The 14,235-nt window shown below is 55.1% G+C and overlaps 7 protein-coding genes; 3 read left to right on the forward strand and 4 right to left on the reverse strand.

Annotated features, from left to right (window-relative positions):
- Positions 1–69: 69 nt before the first annotated feature.
- Positions 70–2,859, forward strand: CHC_T00003095001 (hypothetical protein). XM_005714155.1 is given in 2 exon segments: positions 70–2,598; positions 2,599–2,859. 1 exon segment carries the CDS (start codon positions 70–72, stop codon positions 2,596–2,598), a length of 2,529 nt encoding a protein of 842 aa, XP_005714212.1. The 3' UTR covers positions 2,599–2,859.
- A 256-nt stretch (positions 2,860–3,115) lies between these two features.
- CHC_T00003096001 (hypothetical protein) lies at positions 3,116–5,718 on the reverse strand. The gene is made up of 5 exons (XM_005714156.1): positions 5,457–5,718; positions 5,020–5,360; positions 4,440–4,839; positions 3,205–4,012; positions 3,116–3,143 (listed from the first exon to the last, which is right to left on the reverse strand). The coding sequence occupies exons 1-5, from the start codon at positions 5,716–5,718 to the stop codon at positions 3,116–3,118; spliced, it is 1,839 nt and encodes a 612-aa protein (XP_005714213.1).
- A 734-nt stretch (positions 5,719–6,452) lies between these two features.
- CHC_T00003097001 (hypothetical protein) lies at positions 6,453–9,238 on the forward strand. Its single transcript, XM_005714157.1, has 3 exons — positions 6,453–7,157; positions 7,239–8,873; positions 9,056–9,238. The coding sequence occupies exons 1-3, from the start codon at positions 6,453–6,455 to the stop codon at positions 9,236–9,238; spliced, it is 2,523 nt and encodes an 840-aa protein (XP_005714214.1).
- Positions 9,239–9,576: 338 nt separating this feature from the next.
- On the reverse strand, positions 9,577–9,939 carry CHC_T00003098001 (hypothetical protein). XM_005714158.1 is given in 2 exon segments: positions 9,577–9,696; positions 9,697–9,939. 1 exon segment carries the CDS (start codon positions 9,937–9,939, stop codon positions 9,697–9,699), a length of 243 nt encoding a protein of 80 aa, XP_005714215.1. The 3' UTR covers positions 9,577–9,696.
- A 187-nt stretch (positions 9,940–10,126) lies between these two features.
- Positions 10,127–11,200, reverse strand: CHC_T00008258001 (Phosphatidylethanolamine N-methyltransferase). The gene is made up of 3 exons (XM_005714159.1): positions 10,430–11,200; positions 10,268–10,338; positions 10,127–10,196 (listed from the first exon to the last, which is right to left on the reverse strand). The coding sequence occupies exons 1-3, from the start codon at positions 11,198–11,200 to the stop codon at positions 10,127–10,129; spliced, it is 912 nt and encodes a 303-aa protein (XP_005714216.1).
- A 1,113-nt stretch (positions 11,201–12,313) lies between these two features.
- Positions 12,314–13,186, forward strand: CHC_T00003099001 (hypothetical protein). The gene has a single exon (XM_005714160.1). The coding sequence runs from the start codon at positions 12,314–12,316 to the stop codon at positions 13,184–13,186; it is 873 nt and encodes a 290-aa protein (XP_005714217.1).
- A 572-nt stretch (positions 13,187–13,758) lies between these two features.
- CHC_T00003100001 (hypothetical protein) lies at positions 13,759–13,932 on the reverse strand. The gene has a single exon (XM_005714161.1). The coding sequence runs from the start codon at positions 13,930–13,932 to the stop codon at positions 13,759–13,761; it is 174 nt and encodes a 57-aa protein (XP_005714218.1).
- Positions 13,933–14,235: the final 303 nt, after the last annotated feature.

The following is a 14,235-nucleotide window of genomic DNA, read 5'->3' on the forward strand; positions in this document are numbered from 1 at the left end:
GGCATTAAGACCCGTATTCCTCGCTCTGCTACCCTCTTTCACGACCGCGAGTCTCGCGTGGCGGTCGCGATGTGTAGAAGACGCTCCCGCTTCGCGACGAAGGAGGCCCATAGTGTTTTGAACGTGCTGAGACCGCTTGTTGAAAATGACACCATCCATTCTTTCGTCGTCGCCATAGATGGGCCTGCGCCAGTGTGTTCAAAGGCTGCCACGCTTGTCGAGGAGGCTGGGGGGGAGCTTTTGGGGAAAGAGAGCTTGGATGCCGCTCTGGCTTTTTTAACGGAAGGGGAAAAAGAGTCACGTCATCCGAGTGAGCAAGGTGAAAATGCCAACGTACTAGCATGTTCGGCGAGGGATGGAACGGCTGGTACTATCGGGGGCGCTGCTCGCAAGGAAGGAAATACATCGAGACTCAGATTCCTTAGTAGGCAGCGCCGGAAAGATGCGCAGAAGCGACGCCGCCACCATTTTGAGCTATGTGCGCACCATCAGCCTGCTGGTGATCAACCGAAGGCGATCAGCTTTCTGACTGATGGCCTTTTGGAAAAGGGTAAATCGTTCCAGACATTGCACGGAGTCACTGGGTCTGGCAAGACGTTCATGATGGCAAACATTATAGCAAAAGCTGATCGCCCAGCTCTAATTCTTGCGCCAAACAAAACACTTGCCGCTCAATTGTGTAACGAGCTTTCCAATCTTTTTCCTAAGAATCGCGTTGAGTTCTTTGTGTCGAGCTTCAAGTTTTATCAGCCAGAGGCCTATCTACCCAACAGCGACAAGTATATAGCGAAGGCGTCTGCCATCGATCCTGATGTAGATCGCCTTCGCCATGCGGCGACCAGGTCGCTCTTTGAAAGAACGGATACCATTGTTGTTGCAAGCGTAAGCTCCATATATGGTTTGGGCCTACCAACCGAGTATTTGGAGTCATCCATTCGGATTCACGTTGGTGACAAGCTGGAAGGTGGCGTCAGCGAACTCACCGAGAGTTTGGAAAATGTACAATACGTAGAAGCGAGCGGGAAAGGTATCACTCCAAGAGGATCTTTCAACGTAACGTCGGACATAGTCGAGATTGCTCCACCCTGGGAAGCAGAAGGAATTCTTTACAGGATCCTGTTTGACAACAGTGTCATCGTACGGATGGAATTTCTCAATACGAACACGAGTGAAAGTATCGATCTCGGACACGAAGTAGTTCTTTACCCCGCTAGACACTTTGTGACCCCTAAGGGCCAAATAGAAGCAGCTATTTTGCAAATTGAAGAGGAAACGAAAAAGTGCACAACTGCTTTTCGCGCTGAAGGGAAAGAGCTGGAGGCCTCGCGCTTGGAAGAAAGGGTAGCCACAGACATGGAAATGATGAGAAAGGTTGGCTTTTGCAGCGGGGCAGAGAATTACTCCTTGTATCTTTCAAAAAGGACAAACGGCATCACCACGAGCCCCCCTCGAACCTTGCTTGATTACATGCCTCGCGACGGGAAATGGCTGCTTTTCATTGATGAGAGCCATGTGACTGTTCCCCAATTGGGTGCTATGTATGCAGGAAACGCAGCGAGGAAGAAGAAGCTTGTGCGACACGGGTTTCGACTTCCATCTGCTATGGAGAACAGGCCGTTGAATTCAAAAGAGTTTTGGGAGAAGGCTCATCAAACGATATTCGTTTCGGCAACTCCCGGAAATCTTGAACTTGAACGTAGTGGATCAAATGGGGTATGTGAAGCTGTTATTCGCCCAACAGGGATTGTGGACCCCTCAGTAGAGGTTGTCCCCACCAAAGGCCAAGTTGAACATCTTGTGTTGGCGCTGGCGAAAGTTGCTGCCGCCGGTGGACGAGCAATCGTGACAACATTAACCAAGCGGTTTGCAGAGGACCTTGCAGACTGCATAAGCCGCAAGCCAGCAATTCATGGGGTGCTGGATAGACCACTGCGCGTGTCCTTCTTGCATTCTGAAATTGATTCAGTTGGACGAATGCAGGTATTGGAAGCGATGCGGGGTGACATCAATTTGGGCAGTGAATCGTCGGCGCCGAAGTTGGATGTCATTGTCGGGGTGAATTTGCTGCGCGAGGGAATAGACTTACCTGCAGTCCGCCTCGTTGCGATTCTCGATGCAGACTCTGAGGGCTTTCTAAGGGGAGAGACCGCTTTGATTCAAACCATTGGAAGAGCTGCACGCAACACGGAGGGCCATGTCGTCATGTATGCTGATACAGTTACGTCTTCAATGCATCGGGCAATAACAGAGACACGAAGGAGGCGCCGTTTGCAAATGGCTCATAATTCCATTAACGATATTATCCCGAGTGGCGTGGGTGCTGGGACACATCGCTCCCTTAACGCTGAAGAGAAGACGCTCCTTGACAGAATACGAAAGCTAAAACTTGAGGCAGGCGAGTCACTAAAAGAGAAAACTTTTGGAAAGATCTCAGACAAAGCAGTTCAAGAACGAGATCATTTCAAGTTTGCTGAAGCACCCGCGGATCTCACAGACCTGGGTGACGTGCGTCAGAAAATGTTGATGGCCGCTAATGCCGAAGATTTTGAGACGGCGGCCCTACTACGGGATCGTTTGGTCAGTCTCGAGCAAAGGTGACGATACGCAGAGCGCTCTGAGACCAGTGCTTCGAGACATCACAAGAAAGGCGTAGTCCTCTTCATCCAGGTTTGGAGGTCCTCAATACTGTACGAAGTGCTTTATTGGCATAAAACATTTTACAACTCGCTGTGTCCACCCTTGGTCAAGACTTAATGACATACAAGTTTTACGCAAAGGGATTTTGCTTACTGTTCGTTCTGGGTGTTGTTTTCGCGTAGATACCAATAGGCAATTAGCAAAAAGTTTCGTCATGCGCTCTCTTTCGTTCCTTGAAAACCATTCTTTGGATGGAAAGATGCAGACGTTTGGGCCGACATGTATCTCCCGATGGCTACATTCACTATGGAAAGACTGACCGCCACGGTGATGCCCATGAGAACCAGCCCAACTCTTGTTCCGATGGGCTTATCAATTGCTCGTAAACGGAATACATATACTTCCCAACAGCATGATAGGAAGAGAACACATGCGGAATGGGACAAGCGTTCCGGGGCTGTCGAAAAGACTACCTCAGTCAAGGAGAATACTGCCATGACATAACGCTGAAAACTGAATACAGAGCTCAAAGAAAATACCCCGGTCGACGCTTGTCTCGGTTCAAACGGCTGCAATGTGGGGAAAAAATGGAGAACAAGCAGCCGCACAATCTCAGCCTGCGAGAGCACGCGAATTGTATGAGATATTGCATTGATAGACGCCCATAACGTTCCGTTGGCTAATGGTGGCAAGTCTTCACTATCGCTGAAGTCTCGATCCATGTAATCGTCCGGGAGAGTACTTCCTATCAGCAGAGAAGCAATAATAAGGAGGGGAATAATAACAAAGTGGAGAACATGTAACCAAACGAACAACTCGGAGAGCAGGTTTCGTAATGGTATGGTATTTCGGAGTGAGAATGACAATCCCGCTAATATCCCAAGTGCACTTAGGATGATCAGGCGGGTGGCTAGCAAACTCCAATTTGGGATTCTACGTGCGCCGCCGACATCAGAGTAGGATATTTGAGGTTGTGCCTGAGGTGGTGGCAATGGGGGTATTTCCTCAAGCGATTCCTGAAGTGTTCTTTCGCTTTTTCGCTGACGCTCGTATACAATAGTGTGGCGCTCTTTCACACTGCAGACCTGGGCGTGGCAACGTTTCTTGTCTGAAACCTCGGTGGCGCTGTTCTGCTGTTTCTCGCCAGGACCGGAAACGGAATCTTTCGACAATGTTCCGATGAGGACCTCCAACTTGACCTGACTAGGGCTCTCAGTGGTCTCTGAGAGATCTTGAAATTGATCCAGTGCGTCCGTGGAGTCTCTTTCATCCAGCCACAAGGTCTGCGTTTTTCTGAGCAAAGGGTGCATTGTCATGCGCTCATGCCGTATCTCCTTTGCGCTTCCCCAAAGCGCAGTTACAACAGAGTATTGGACTTATCCGTGGGAAGTTTCCTATACATTCAAACGGTTAGCATTCCCAATATGCGACTGAAGACTTGTGTGTCCAGGGTATCCGCAAAACCCAATTTGCACAGTCGATGACAGGCCTTTGTAGGGAGAAATGTTTGTACAATAATGCCTCAGCATGAATTCCGGGAAGAAGAGCCAATGAGCTCTGTGTTCAAATTCTAGGAGGTCTCCTGTCCGTATGTCCGCATAAAGCATTGCAGATTTCACAATGCCACGTAATTTAGGAGGTGCGATCTTGTGGGGCACGGCCCCGGTATCCCGAAAGCGTCACACAGGTGAACCTCGTGTAATGGCGGAGCACCACGAAGAGCAGCGTTATGAAAAACGCGGCAGTGAATGGAGGACATCATCATGAATAATTTCACAACTCTGCCCACTCCACTGGTTTACCTCTGAGAAGGATGGACGTCTTCTCCTCAGGCGACCCTGACGCTGGAACATAATTGTATGGCCAATCAATGGAGGGAGGAGCCGATATCATTATCGCATCGGTTCTTGACGGTCTGCCCCCAGCAAGACCAAACCGCACACCGCGATCGTTTAAAAGATTAAACTCGAGATATCTTCCACGTCGAATTCTTTGCCACCGTTTTTGCTCTTCTGTCCAGGGAATCTCAACGTTTTCTTCTAGTATAGGTAGGTAGCTGCGGAAAGACTCGGAGAGCAATCGGGCTTGAAAATCCAATAGTCGTGGCTCCGGCAGTGCAACTCCATCATAAAATAGGCCTCCTACCCCGCGGTGCTCAGCCCTAGAGGGTAGATAGAAGTATTCGTCGCATTGCTTTTTGAACTGTAGATAAATACATGAGGCGGGCGAGGACATAAATTGCGTGAGGTCAGAGTTCTGCATGAGACATATTCATGAACTGTGCCATTGGGATATAGCTCATGTTCTTAGATAAGGCATCAGTCTACAGGGCACAAATCATGAACTGTTTGTACACCAGGCAACTGCGCGCAACAGACTTACTTGCGGATAAAAGGCCGGTTCAAAGTCATCGCACATTCGTTTCAGCTGCTTATGAAAGCGAGAAATCTGCGACTCGTTGACGTAAAAAACGGTCAAATCTACACCACCGCCCCCCCAGTATTGGTCCTTGGTGACAAAAACGCGAACATCTCCTCTCAAGGTGGGTACGAATGGGGATTGGGCATGGAAAACAAAACTGAGCGCAGCAGCGCGGTACTCCATACCCGCCTCACAACGCCTGCCGGTGGATCGCATCGCGCTGGCACGGGCTTCTGACAGGACACCGCCCACGACGGATACGTTAACACCTGCCTTCTCAAAAATACGACCCTGCTGCAGAACTGGGAAAGGTGGTGGTCAGAATTGTCTTTATAGCTGGGTAGGGACAGTGTAGTGTTCGGATGAGGTTTGCTTGTGTTAACGATGGTAATGCTTACCTCTAGTAATACCGGCATTGCCATTTTCTAATTGCCACGGATCGGAGCAGAAGTTGGCGCGAGTATCTATGGCCTCGAGCTTCGCGCAGAGAGAAGCTTGGGTATCGTAGAGGAACTGGGCAAACTTGGGGATGCTGAATGCGGCCTTCGATGGAGGTGCAGGCGTTTCAGCAGTGGCTCGCGTCGGGCGCTTGATGCAGCGTGTGGATGAAGGATCGGACCGGGTGCGAGGAAAAGGGGCAGGAGCGATGAAGAGCGACATGGTAAGATTACTCATGGAGTCGAGAGGGGAATTGGAGGGATGGGAATGTCGGTGGGGAAATGTGGCGGGGAGATGTTATCGGCGGGCATGCAGCTGGTGAGCGAATGTTTGGTGATACCGATGCGCGTTTCGGAATTGTTTTTGGTGAGGCGGGGTTCTTGTCCCTCAGTTTACAGGGCGACGCAATGCGTATCTGGAGGTTGTGTGATTGTCGGACGAGCATATACCATGGCGCGGTCGCAGGACGAACAATGGGGGTAGTCGTCGCTTCGGCGCAGAAAGTGCTTGATGGCACGAGTAGGGCTCTATACGGCATGGGCGTCATCTGAACACGTGTTTGGAGTCCAAACACGTGTCGTGTTCAGATGACGTCCAAACTTGGGACCAATGTTACGATCTCGTTCGTAGCCGTGAGATCGCGCTGCCGATGTAACACGGTGTCGACGTGTATCCCGCAGGCCTAAGAGATCCAGATTACGGATAAACAGGCGTCCTTTTCCAAGTTCTCCTTTTCACAGGGTGAGCATCTGCCACTTGCCACCTTCCCACCATCCCCCCCTCTTGCCGTGGCGAGGCGGTTACTCTTCCATCTCCCCACCTTCCCTTCGCCCTTGATCCATCCGGCCAGTCGATTGCATCACGGGGCCTGCGACTGCCGTGCAAAGAGGCAGGCTAACCGAATAACACGCACTCTATCGCCCCGCCTTCCCTCCTAATCCCCCCACCATTTGGAAATGCCGCCTCCACCAGCCTTCCACGCTCCGCCCCTCGCCCCGTCGCAGTGGCTGCGCACGCGTCCCCTTGCCCCAAAATGCCGTCTCACCGCTGCCTTGCCGCCCGACCCTTTTACCAGGACGCTCTGGCATCCCGCCCCCCCGCCCCGCCGCCGCCCCGCCACCCGCGACACGCCGCGTGCTCTGGCCGCCTCAAACCCCGTGTCTGCCCTCGCTGAAGACATCGTGCTCCAGTTCCAGTCCTCGTCCGGCGCGCATCGCATCGGCCGCGCGGTCAAGCCGGACGGCAAGCGCAACTGGATCGTCGCCGACGCCAACGGCGTCACGTCCTCCGTCACACTCAAGCAGATTGCCTTCGTCCTGGGCCCCTTGTCCGATTTCGAACCCTTCGCCGACAACCTCCACGCCTTGGACGACACCTGCCATCAGAAGGCATCCGATAACCACGATTGGCTCCCGGAAATCTGGGAGCACGTCACGTCCGAGCATCCAGACACCCGCACCACTGACATTGATGCAGTTACCGAGCTCGTCTTTTCGGACCAGCATCCGCTCAATTGCTATGCCTCGCACTTGCTCATGTCGCATGACAAGGTCTATTTTAAGGAGAAGAACATCAAGGGCACCATTCTGTACGAAGCCCGCACCCCCGAGCAGGTGCGCAGCGCCCAACTCATGCAGGAGGCCGTCGTGGCGAAGGAGAAGGTTCTTGAGACGCGCCGCGCCGTCTTTGTTAACGCCTATCGGGACCGCTCGATAGAGCCGCTGAGGGAGGTGCTCACAGAGTCGGATGTCGAATGTCTCGTGGATAGCCTGAAACTGATGGCTATTGATATCGTAGCCATGCGCTCAGATGGACGCATGCCGTCTGATATGGTTTCCGCTTTCAGTTCGTTTGATGATCGGGTGAAGGAGATGGTAAAGGATGCTATGTCGGCCTTGGGGAAGAACGTCTCACCTGTGAATGCGTTCGATTTACTTGTGAAATTGAGTGTCTATTCGAAGCACGAAAACCTAGCCCTGCTCAAGTCGGACTTACCGCATCTCCAGGAGTGGGATCCATCTGTACAAGCTCGCATGCAGCACCTCATGGAGAATATTCCCGACGACATTGATATGCATCTTCGTGTCGATTTGACACATCTGCCGTCATACGCTATCGATAGCGAGGACACGTCTGAAGTAGACGACGCTATTTCATGGGACGCGGACACAGGCCGAATATATGTTCACGTGGCAGACCCTACGCGCTATTTTGGGGGCGATCTCGAGGACCCCATTCTTCAAGCCGCGTTTCGAAGGGCTGTGACGCTCTATTTACCAACCGCAAAGTTTACTATGTTTCCAGAAGAGTTGGCGACCCAGGTGTTTTCATTAGATGGGGTAGATTCAGACGGCTCCGCGTTGTCGTTTAGCTTTTGTATCGAAGATGATGGGTCCATTCGTCAAGACTCTGTTACCGTCGAGATGACGCAAATCTCCACGCCGATTCGATACACCTACGAGGAGGTAGACGCAATATTGTCAGACACAGCGAAAGAGGGGGATCACGCAACCATGCATAGCATTTATGAAATTGCGAAGAGGAGGTATGAGTGGAGGGAAATGGAGGGTGGAGCGATCATGATCAACACGCCGTTTAGTGAAGTCACCCTCAAAATGATGGATGGAGAAGAGCCCGAAATTTTACTGACCAAAAAGTTAACAGACACCCGGTCATGGATTTTGGTGTCGGAAATGATGATTACAGCATGTGCTGTAGCTGGGGACTATGCACGAGAAGCTAGTCTTGATGTTCCATTCCGCGGACAAGAGCCATTTGACTACCCTGAGGATGAGGTGCTAGAGACATACCCCAACGGACCGGTTCGAGCGGCGATTGTTTTCCGCAATGCGGCACCTTCACAGGTCGACACGAAAGCGATGGAACATGCATCCCTCGGATTGGATGCGTACCTGCAAGTGACGTCACCCATCCGACGAAGTTGTGACTTGGTGGCTCATTTTCAATTGAAAGCAAGAATACGAGGCGAAGCGGGGCGTTTGTCTATCGAAGAGGTGCGGAAAGAAATTGCAAGAAGCGGAGATGTTACGCGGGAAATGCGACTAGTTGACAACCGAACTAAGAAATACTGGCAACTCGAGTACCTTCGGCGCATGGGTCCGCGAGTGGAGTACGACGGTGTGTACGTTCGCGGGCTGAGAGATGACGACAGCAAACGAGGTCTTGTCTACTTCGAGGAGTTTGGTTTTCAGATGGTGGCTAGCGTGCCGTCAACTGCAAAGCCCGGAAGCAAGCTGAAGCTGAGAGTGGAGGAGGTAGAGCCGAGAAGTGGCTTTTCACGGATCGAGGCGACTATGGTTCTGACGGCAAAAGAAGTTAGCGACTTTTCAGACATACTTGAAGATGCCCTTTCGGACGTGTCGTCAGAGGCGGGATGAGATGGGACAGAGTACGAAAAAGGTATTCGCGGACAAAGCTTAGCATGGACAGCAGATAAATTCCATTGCACTCGTCCCCGAAGAAGTCGACTGTGACAGGCAGCGGCCACACTTTTTGCATTTCCTGCGCCCTCCGGATGACTTGTGGGACTTGGGTGAAGAATGCGAGGAATGCTTGTCGGTCTTTACGCTGGGATGCTCTGACTTCTTGGAGCCGGACTTGGTCGAGCCGCTGTCTTTGTCCTTTTCCTTCCCGTTTCCAGCACTCGTATCCTTTCCGGCCTTCTTGGAATCCGCCTTGGAATGCTTCTCGGAATCCTTCTTGGTTCCATTTCCCGAGCTAGAACCGGAGGGGGGTTTCTCGGGGGCGACGCGCGGGGGCTGTGAGGGCCATTTGACGCCGCGTATAGCCACGTGCTCGGGGAAGAAGGGGCGGCCATTCTTTTTGCGTTGGCGCCACCAAACGACTAGAAGGATGATAATGATAACTAGTAAGATGAGAGCGGCGATGCTAATGCCGAAGTCGACTTGGACGACCATGGTGAGTGTGGGAGTAGGAAAGTGGAAAGGCAAGGGGGTGGTTAGGGAAGGCTGGGAGAGTTGGTGAATGTGAGAGTGGGCAAGTGGGAAGGAAAGGCAGTGGTGGGGGAAGGTGGGGTGGGCCGGTACGATAGGGAATAGGAGAGTTTGAATTTATCGCTTTGGTTTGCTGGTTGTGTTGATGCAAGACCGCCGCATTCTATTGTAAAAGCGAGAAGGATAAGGGGCCAAGGGGGGTTGCGGTAATCGCGGGAGCGCTATGTTAGAGAGGCGACGAACGATGATGTGGCAGGGGAATGCGGCTGTGGCAGGTGAGATATTGACAAGTAGGGTACGGATAATAAAGAACGGATATTAACGGAGGCATGCGAGTCGCAAGACGCTCAAAGGCAAGGCGGAGCGAGATAGTCGGGATGTAAGCACGTGTAGAGCGACAGTGATTGGAGATCCCGTGGGTGGGTCGGGAATTCAGTCGTGTGGGGAGGCGTTTTGATTTGTCTCCCATCTCTTTTTTGCTTCAATAAATCCTCGGCTCAAGCCCTTTCTTTTCGCCCGCGGCTGCGCCTTTCGCTCCAGTTTGCCCTTTCTTTTCAGGCGTTCCATTCCTCCGCTGACGCTTGCGCGTCGCGCAGTCGGGAGATTCGATTCGAGTGACTCGCACAGAGGTGGAAGGAGGTGCCACTCAACAAAAATCACTCCCTTTTGTCTCTCTGCTCTTGCGCGCTTACGCCGCGCTCCGCATACATTCTCGCTGTGAACGGCCTGTTCAAAGAAAACTGTTAGCTCGCCATCCCTCACCTCACCCGCACGCGTCGACCGTTCGCACAACTTACTCCTCGAAAATACACCCTACTCGATAGCAAAAGAACAGCCACGCCGCGAGCAGAACCCCCGCCGGGCTAGCCTCTCTACCCACGCGAACCGCACAACGCACTGAAAAGTCAGTCACCGTCCACGCACGCACACGCACGCGCACCCGCTGTCACGCCACCAACGTACAGCAAAGCCTCCGCCAAGTGGACCATGGAGCTGCCGTCATACATGGGGTTGTCCACGACGCTAAACGGGAACTCAGCAACCCTGTCCTCCCTGAGCAGTCCGAAGTAGTCGCCCAAGTACGTGCCGACGATGCCCAGGCGACAGTACGCGCCGACAAACAGCGCGGCGCCGAATACGCCAAGCGCGCCGGCCGCCGCGTGAACCAGCGGCGCGTCGAGCATCTCCGCGCGCGGCTGCGAGCGCATGGCGGCCGCGAAGAGCGCGGACCGCAGTACGCTCACGGCCGCGATGACGGCCCCGCAGGCGTACACGCCGACGAGCGGGCGCCGCGTCAGCTTCGAGATCGCCCGCGTGTGCAACTCGAGGCGCCCGAGCCCGTTCCACACCAGCGGCGGGACCACCGTCGCTACGATGGCGCGCGACAGGGCGACGTCGGACGCGTCCAGGAGCGCAGGCGCGCTGGGCAGCGTCGCTTGCAAGGCGCGGGAGAGCGGCACCGCCGCTGCGTCCAGCGCGCGCGTCAGGGTCGGCGACGCTGCGGCGCTGTGAAGGGCGCCGGACGCGGCGTGCAGCGCGCGCATCGCAGACTCCATTCCTGCTCGAAGGGCACGATTAACTACACGTAGTCGAGGTCGGCTCCGGGCTTCGGACGAGGTACAGCGTAGTCCGAAATGCCGAAGCATCCGTTCCGCTCGAAACGCATCGTGGATGCGGCTGTCCAGATCTACCGAGATCTGTGAATCTTTTTTGCCAAGAAAGATTCCCATCCACGCACCCACGTCGCAAACGTGTGTGAGAACGCGGCCACGTCACCCGCCGCTGTTTCCCTCTGGCAGCAAGGCAAGAACCCAATTTGATGTTTCAGTTCGTATTTCAGTTCATGTTTCAGTTTGTATTTCAGTTCATGTTTCAGTGCAGCTTTTGGTTCATCCACTTCCTTCCTGTGGAAACGGCCGCTTCCGCCGACTAGAAATTTGTGCGGGGAACGCCTTTCGAGGCCTTGGCACGGCATCTAACATTGAACGCCCTCCATCCCCCCAACGCAAACCCCCCAACGCAACCCCCCCCCCCTCAAGGGCAAATCCTCTTCGCAAGCTCGGCGTACCTAACCATGCCATCTCCCTCGACGTCCTCCCCGAGCAATTCCTCGACCTCCTCCTCCGTGAGCTTCTCTCCGAGCGTGGTAAGTATCCTCTTGATCTCGTCCTGGTGAATGACTCCCTTCTTCCCCGTGTCGAACACCGCGAACGCCGCCTCCACGGCCGCCGCGTCGAGCCGCTTCTCCGCCGCGCGCCCCTCCTGCACCAGCCGCACGAACGCCTCAAAAGACACTGTCCCGCCGTCCGCGTCTGCGCACCGCGCGGCCTCTGACAGCCACGCCTCTGTCGGCGCCTCGCCGCATGCGCGGAGAACTACCCCGAGCTTGCTGGTTGTCACCGTGCCTGCGCGAAGATGGTGGTTAGAGTCTGGGGGGTGACGTTTTCGCGCGCTGAGGGGGAATGCGCTGTCGCAGCTTACCTGTATTTGACTCGTCGAATAGGTCGAATGTCGCACGGAGCGAGCGCCGCTCCTCGTCGCTTATCGCTGCTGTCATGGTGCGCGCGTGGGAAGGGAGAGAAGCCTGCTGTTGCCGAGATGGGTCCGTAGCGTTCGCTGCTGTTGGTCAATCGCCCCTCCAGTGACCCTTTCCTTTTCCGAAATCGTTGGAGCCCATCAGACACCGAAATTTCTCTCATTTTTTTTTGAAGTTTTCCTTTTGTCCACGTCGTCCACGTGTTTATCACGTTTCCTCCTCCCGCATTCCCCCATCAGAGGATAGAGCTACCCCCCAGAAGAGAACCACTTCTTCTCACATCCCTTCTGCATCGCCTTTCCCCGCAATGGACGGCTCCGGCGGCCACCACCTCGCCCTGCCCTACCACCCGACGCGCCGTCTCCACGTCCTCTTTTCCCGAGCCAATGACCGCCAGCCGCACCCCGAGCACGACCCGCCCCTCGACCAAATCTGGGACCGTCTCACCCAGTCCAACCCCACCCTCTTTAACGCCCGCAAGTTCCGCCTGCACGCCCTCTCCCACGCCCCTACTTATTCGAACCTCCACCTCGGCCTCACCGACTACAAAACCTTTCAGGCTACTCACATGCCCCCGCACCCCGTCGCACGGCTCGGCCGCCAGCACATGGCCCTACCGCTTGGCAACGTCATCGTTGTCGCAACGCGGGATGAGAGCACCCTCCTACTCGTCCGGAATAGAGCCGTGGGCGAGGGGAAGGGCGCTCTCGTGTTTCCGGGCGGCCATCCGGAGCCGGACGCTATGCACCCGCCGCCCAGGGAGGGCGAGAACGCACGTGTTCTAGATGAGTTGTTTCAGGGCGCGCGAAGAGAGGTCCTCGAGGAGCTGTTTCTGGACGACCAGCACCTCCCCTCCGTGCAAGAAATGCGCGTATTAGGCATTGTGGAGCGGAAAGGCGACGCCAAGCCGAGCATGGTGTTTTTCGCGCGCACAGCCCTCACGGCGGGGGAAGTGTGCGCCACGTACCAGCGCGGCAACGTGCGGCAAGAGGAAACTAACGCTATCATTGCCAAGCCGCTCGCGTTTTTGCGAGAGCTTGCCGCTGGGGCGCGCCTGCACGGCGCAGACCCCATGCCGGAGACCGTCGGGGCGGCGCAGCTGTGGGCGCAAATGAGGGACTGGCCGTCGGATACCACGCAGCCTGCGCAGCAGCATGCCACAAATGCGGCATGTTGCTAGTGTCTACATGGCGCCGAGCAGCGGCCGCCTGGACGTGATGCACCACGCGTCTCGAGGCGCTGGCGACGACGGTGTGCACACGCTAGCTCGCATGCGACCGCCTCCCCGCAGTCGCGACACTGTACCGTACCAGAGGGGCCCTGCTCTGCCAGCGCGTCTTCTTCCAGACGAACGTAATGCGTTGCTGTAGTGTCGAGACATGCTGAGAAGGGCCTGTTACCGTGCGCGGTTCAGCGCGAAGTTTGCTACGCATCTCACACGGATGTACGGACAGCCGCCCGTGGTCTCGAGTTGAGACAATGCGGCAGGCGTAGGGACGCCACGGCCGAGTCGCGCCTGTAGGCGATTGTCTCGATGTGCGCGCATGGAGTAGAAGGTGGTGACGGCGTCGGTACGTGTGCGTGGTACTTGCCGGGGCGTGCTATGCGGGCAGGGTTTCGAATATGTTGATGCGGCGTTGTCTCCTGGCAGTCTCGCAGTCAAGCCGGGAGGAGCTGTGCTGAGGCATTGTTCTGGTGCAGAAAAGTGGGCAGGATTCATTGGCGATGTCCGCGATGAGGCCACGCAGGGCGTCACGGTGCTGATGGGCACGGTCCAGCACAGTGCCCGTGAGCGGGTCTCAGTCGCAAAACAGGGGCTGACGCGAGCAACTCTTCCACAAGAGTCAGTATGACGCAAGCGGACGCCGCGGTGGACACCTGCTCGAAGCCACGCAGCGGGACACACCGGGCAGGACGCGGATTCATGAGTGGCGGGCTCGAATGAAGGGGACTGCGTGTCGCGCACGCGCATATTTACAAACTAGGTCTACGAGCGCGTGCTTACAGAACATGGGCTGTAAGCTTACCGTCCCGGCAAACGGCAAGCTTACATGGACCCATACAAGTATGTACTACAGTACGCGCACGTCCGCGCTTCCTACGCCCGGAGGTAGAACAATAAACAACTCGAGCAAGCAACTCTACCTACTCTAGTCTGCGAAGGCACAAGCCGGAGCCCGTTCTCACCCCTGAAGGCGCAACGCCGGATCACTCAACCCCCCCCCCCCC

Source organism: Chondrus crispus, genomic scaffold, assembly GCF_000350225.1.
Source record: "Chondrus crispus Stackhouse genomic scaffold, scaffold_172, whole genome shotgun sequence".
Classification (NCBI taxonomy): domain Eukaryota; phylum Rhodophyta; class Florideophyceae; order Gigartinales; family Gigartinaceae; genus Chondrus; species Chondrus crispus.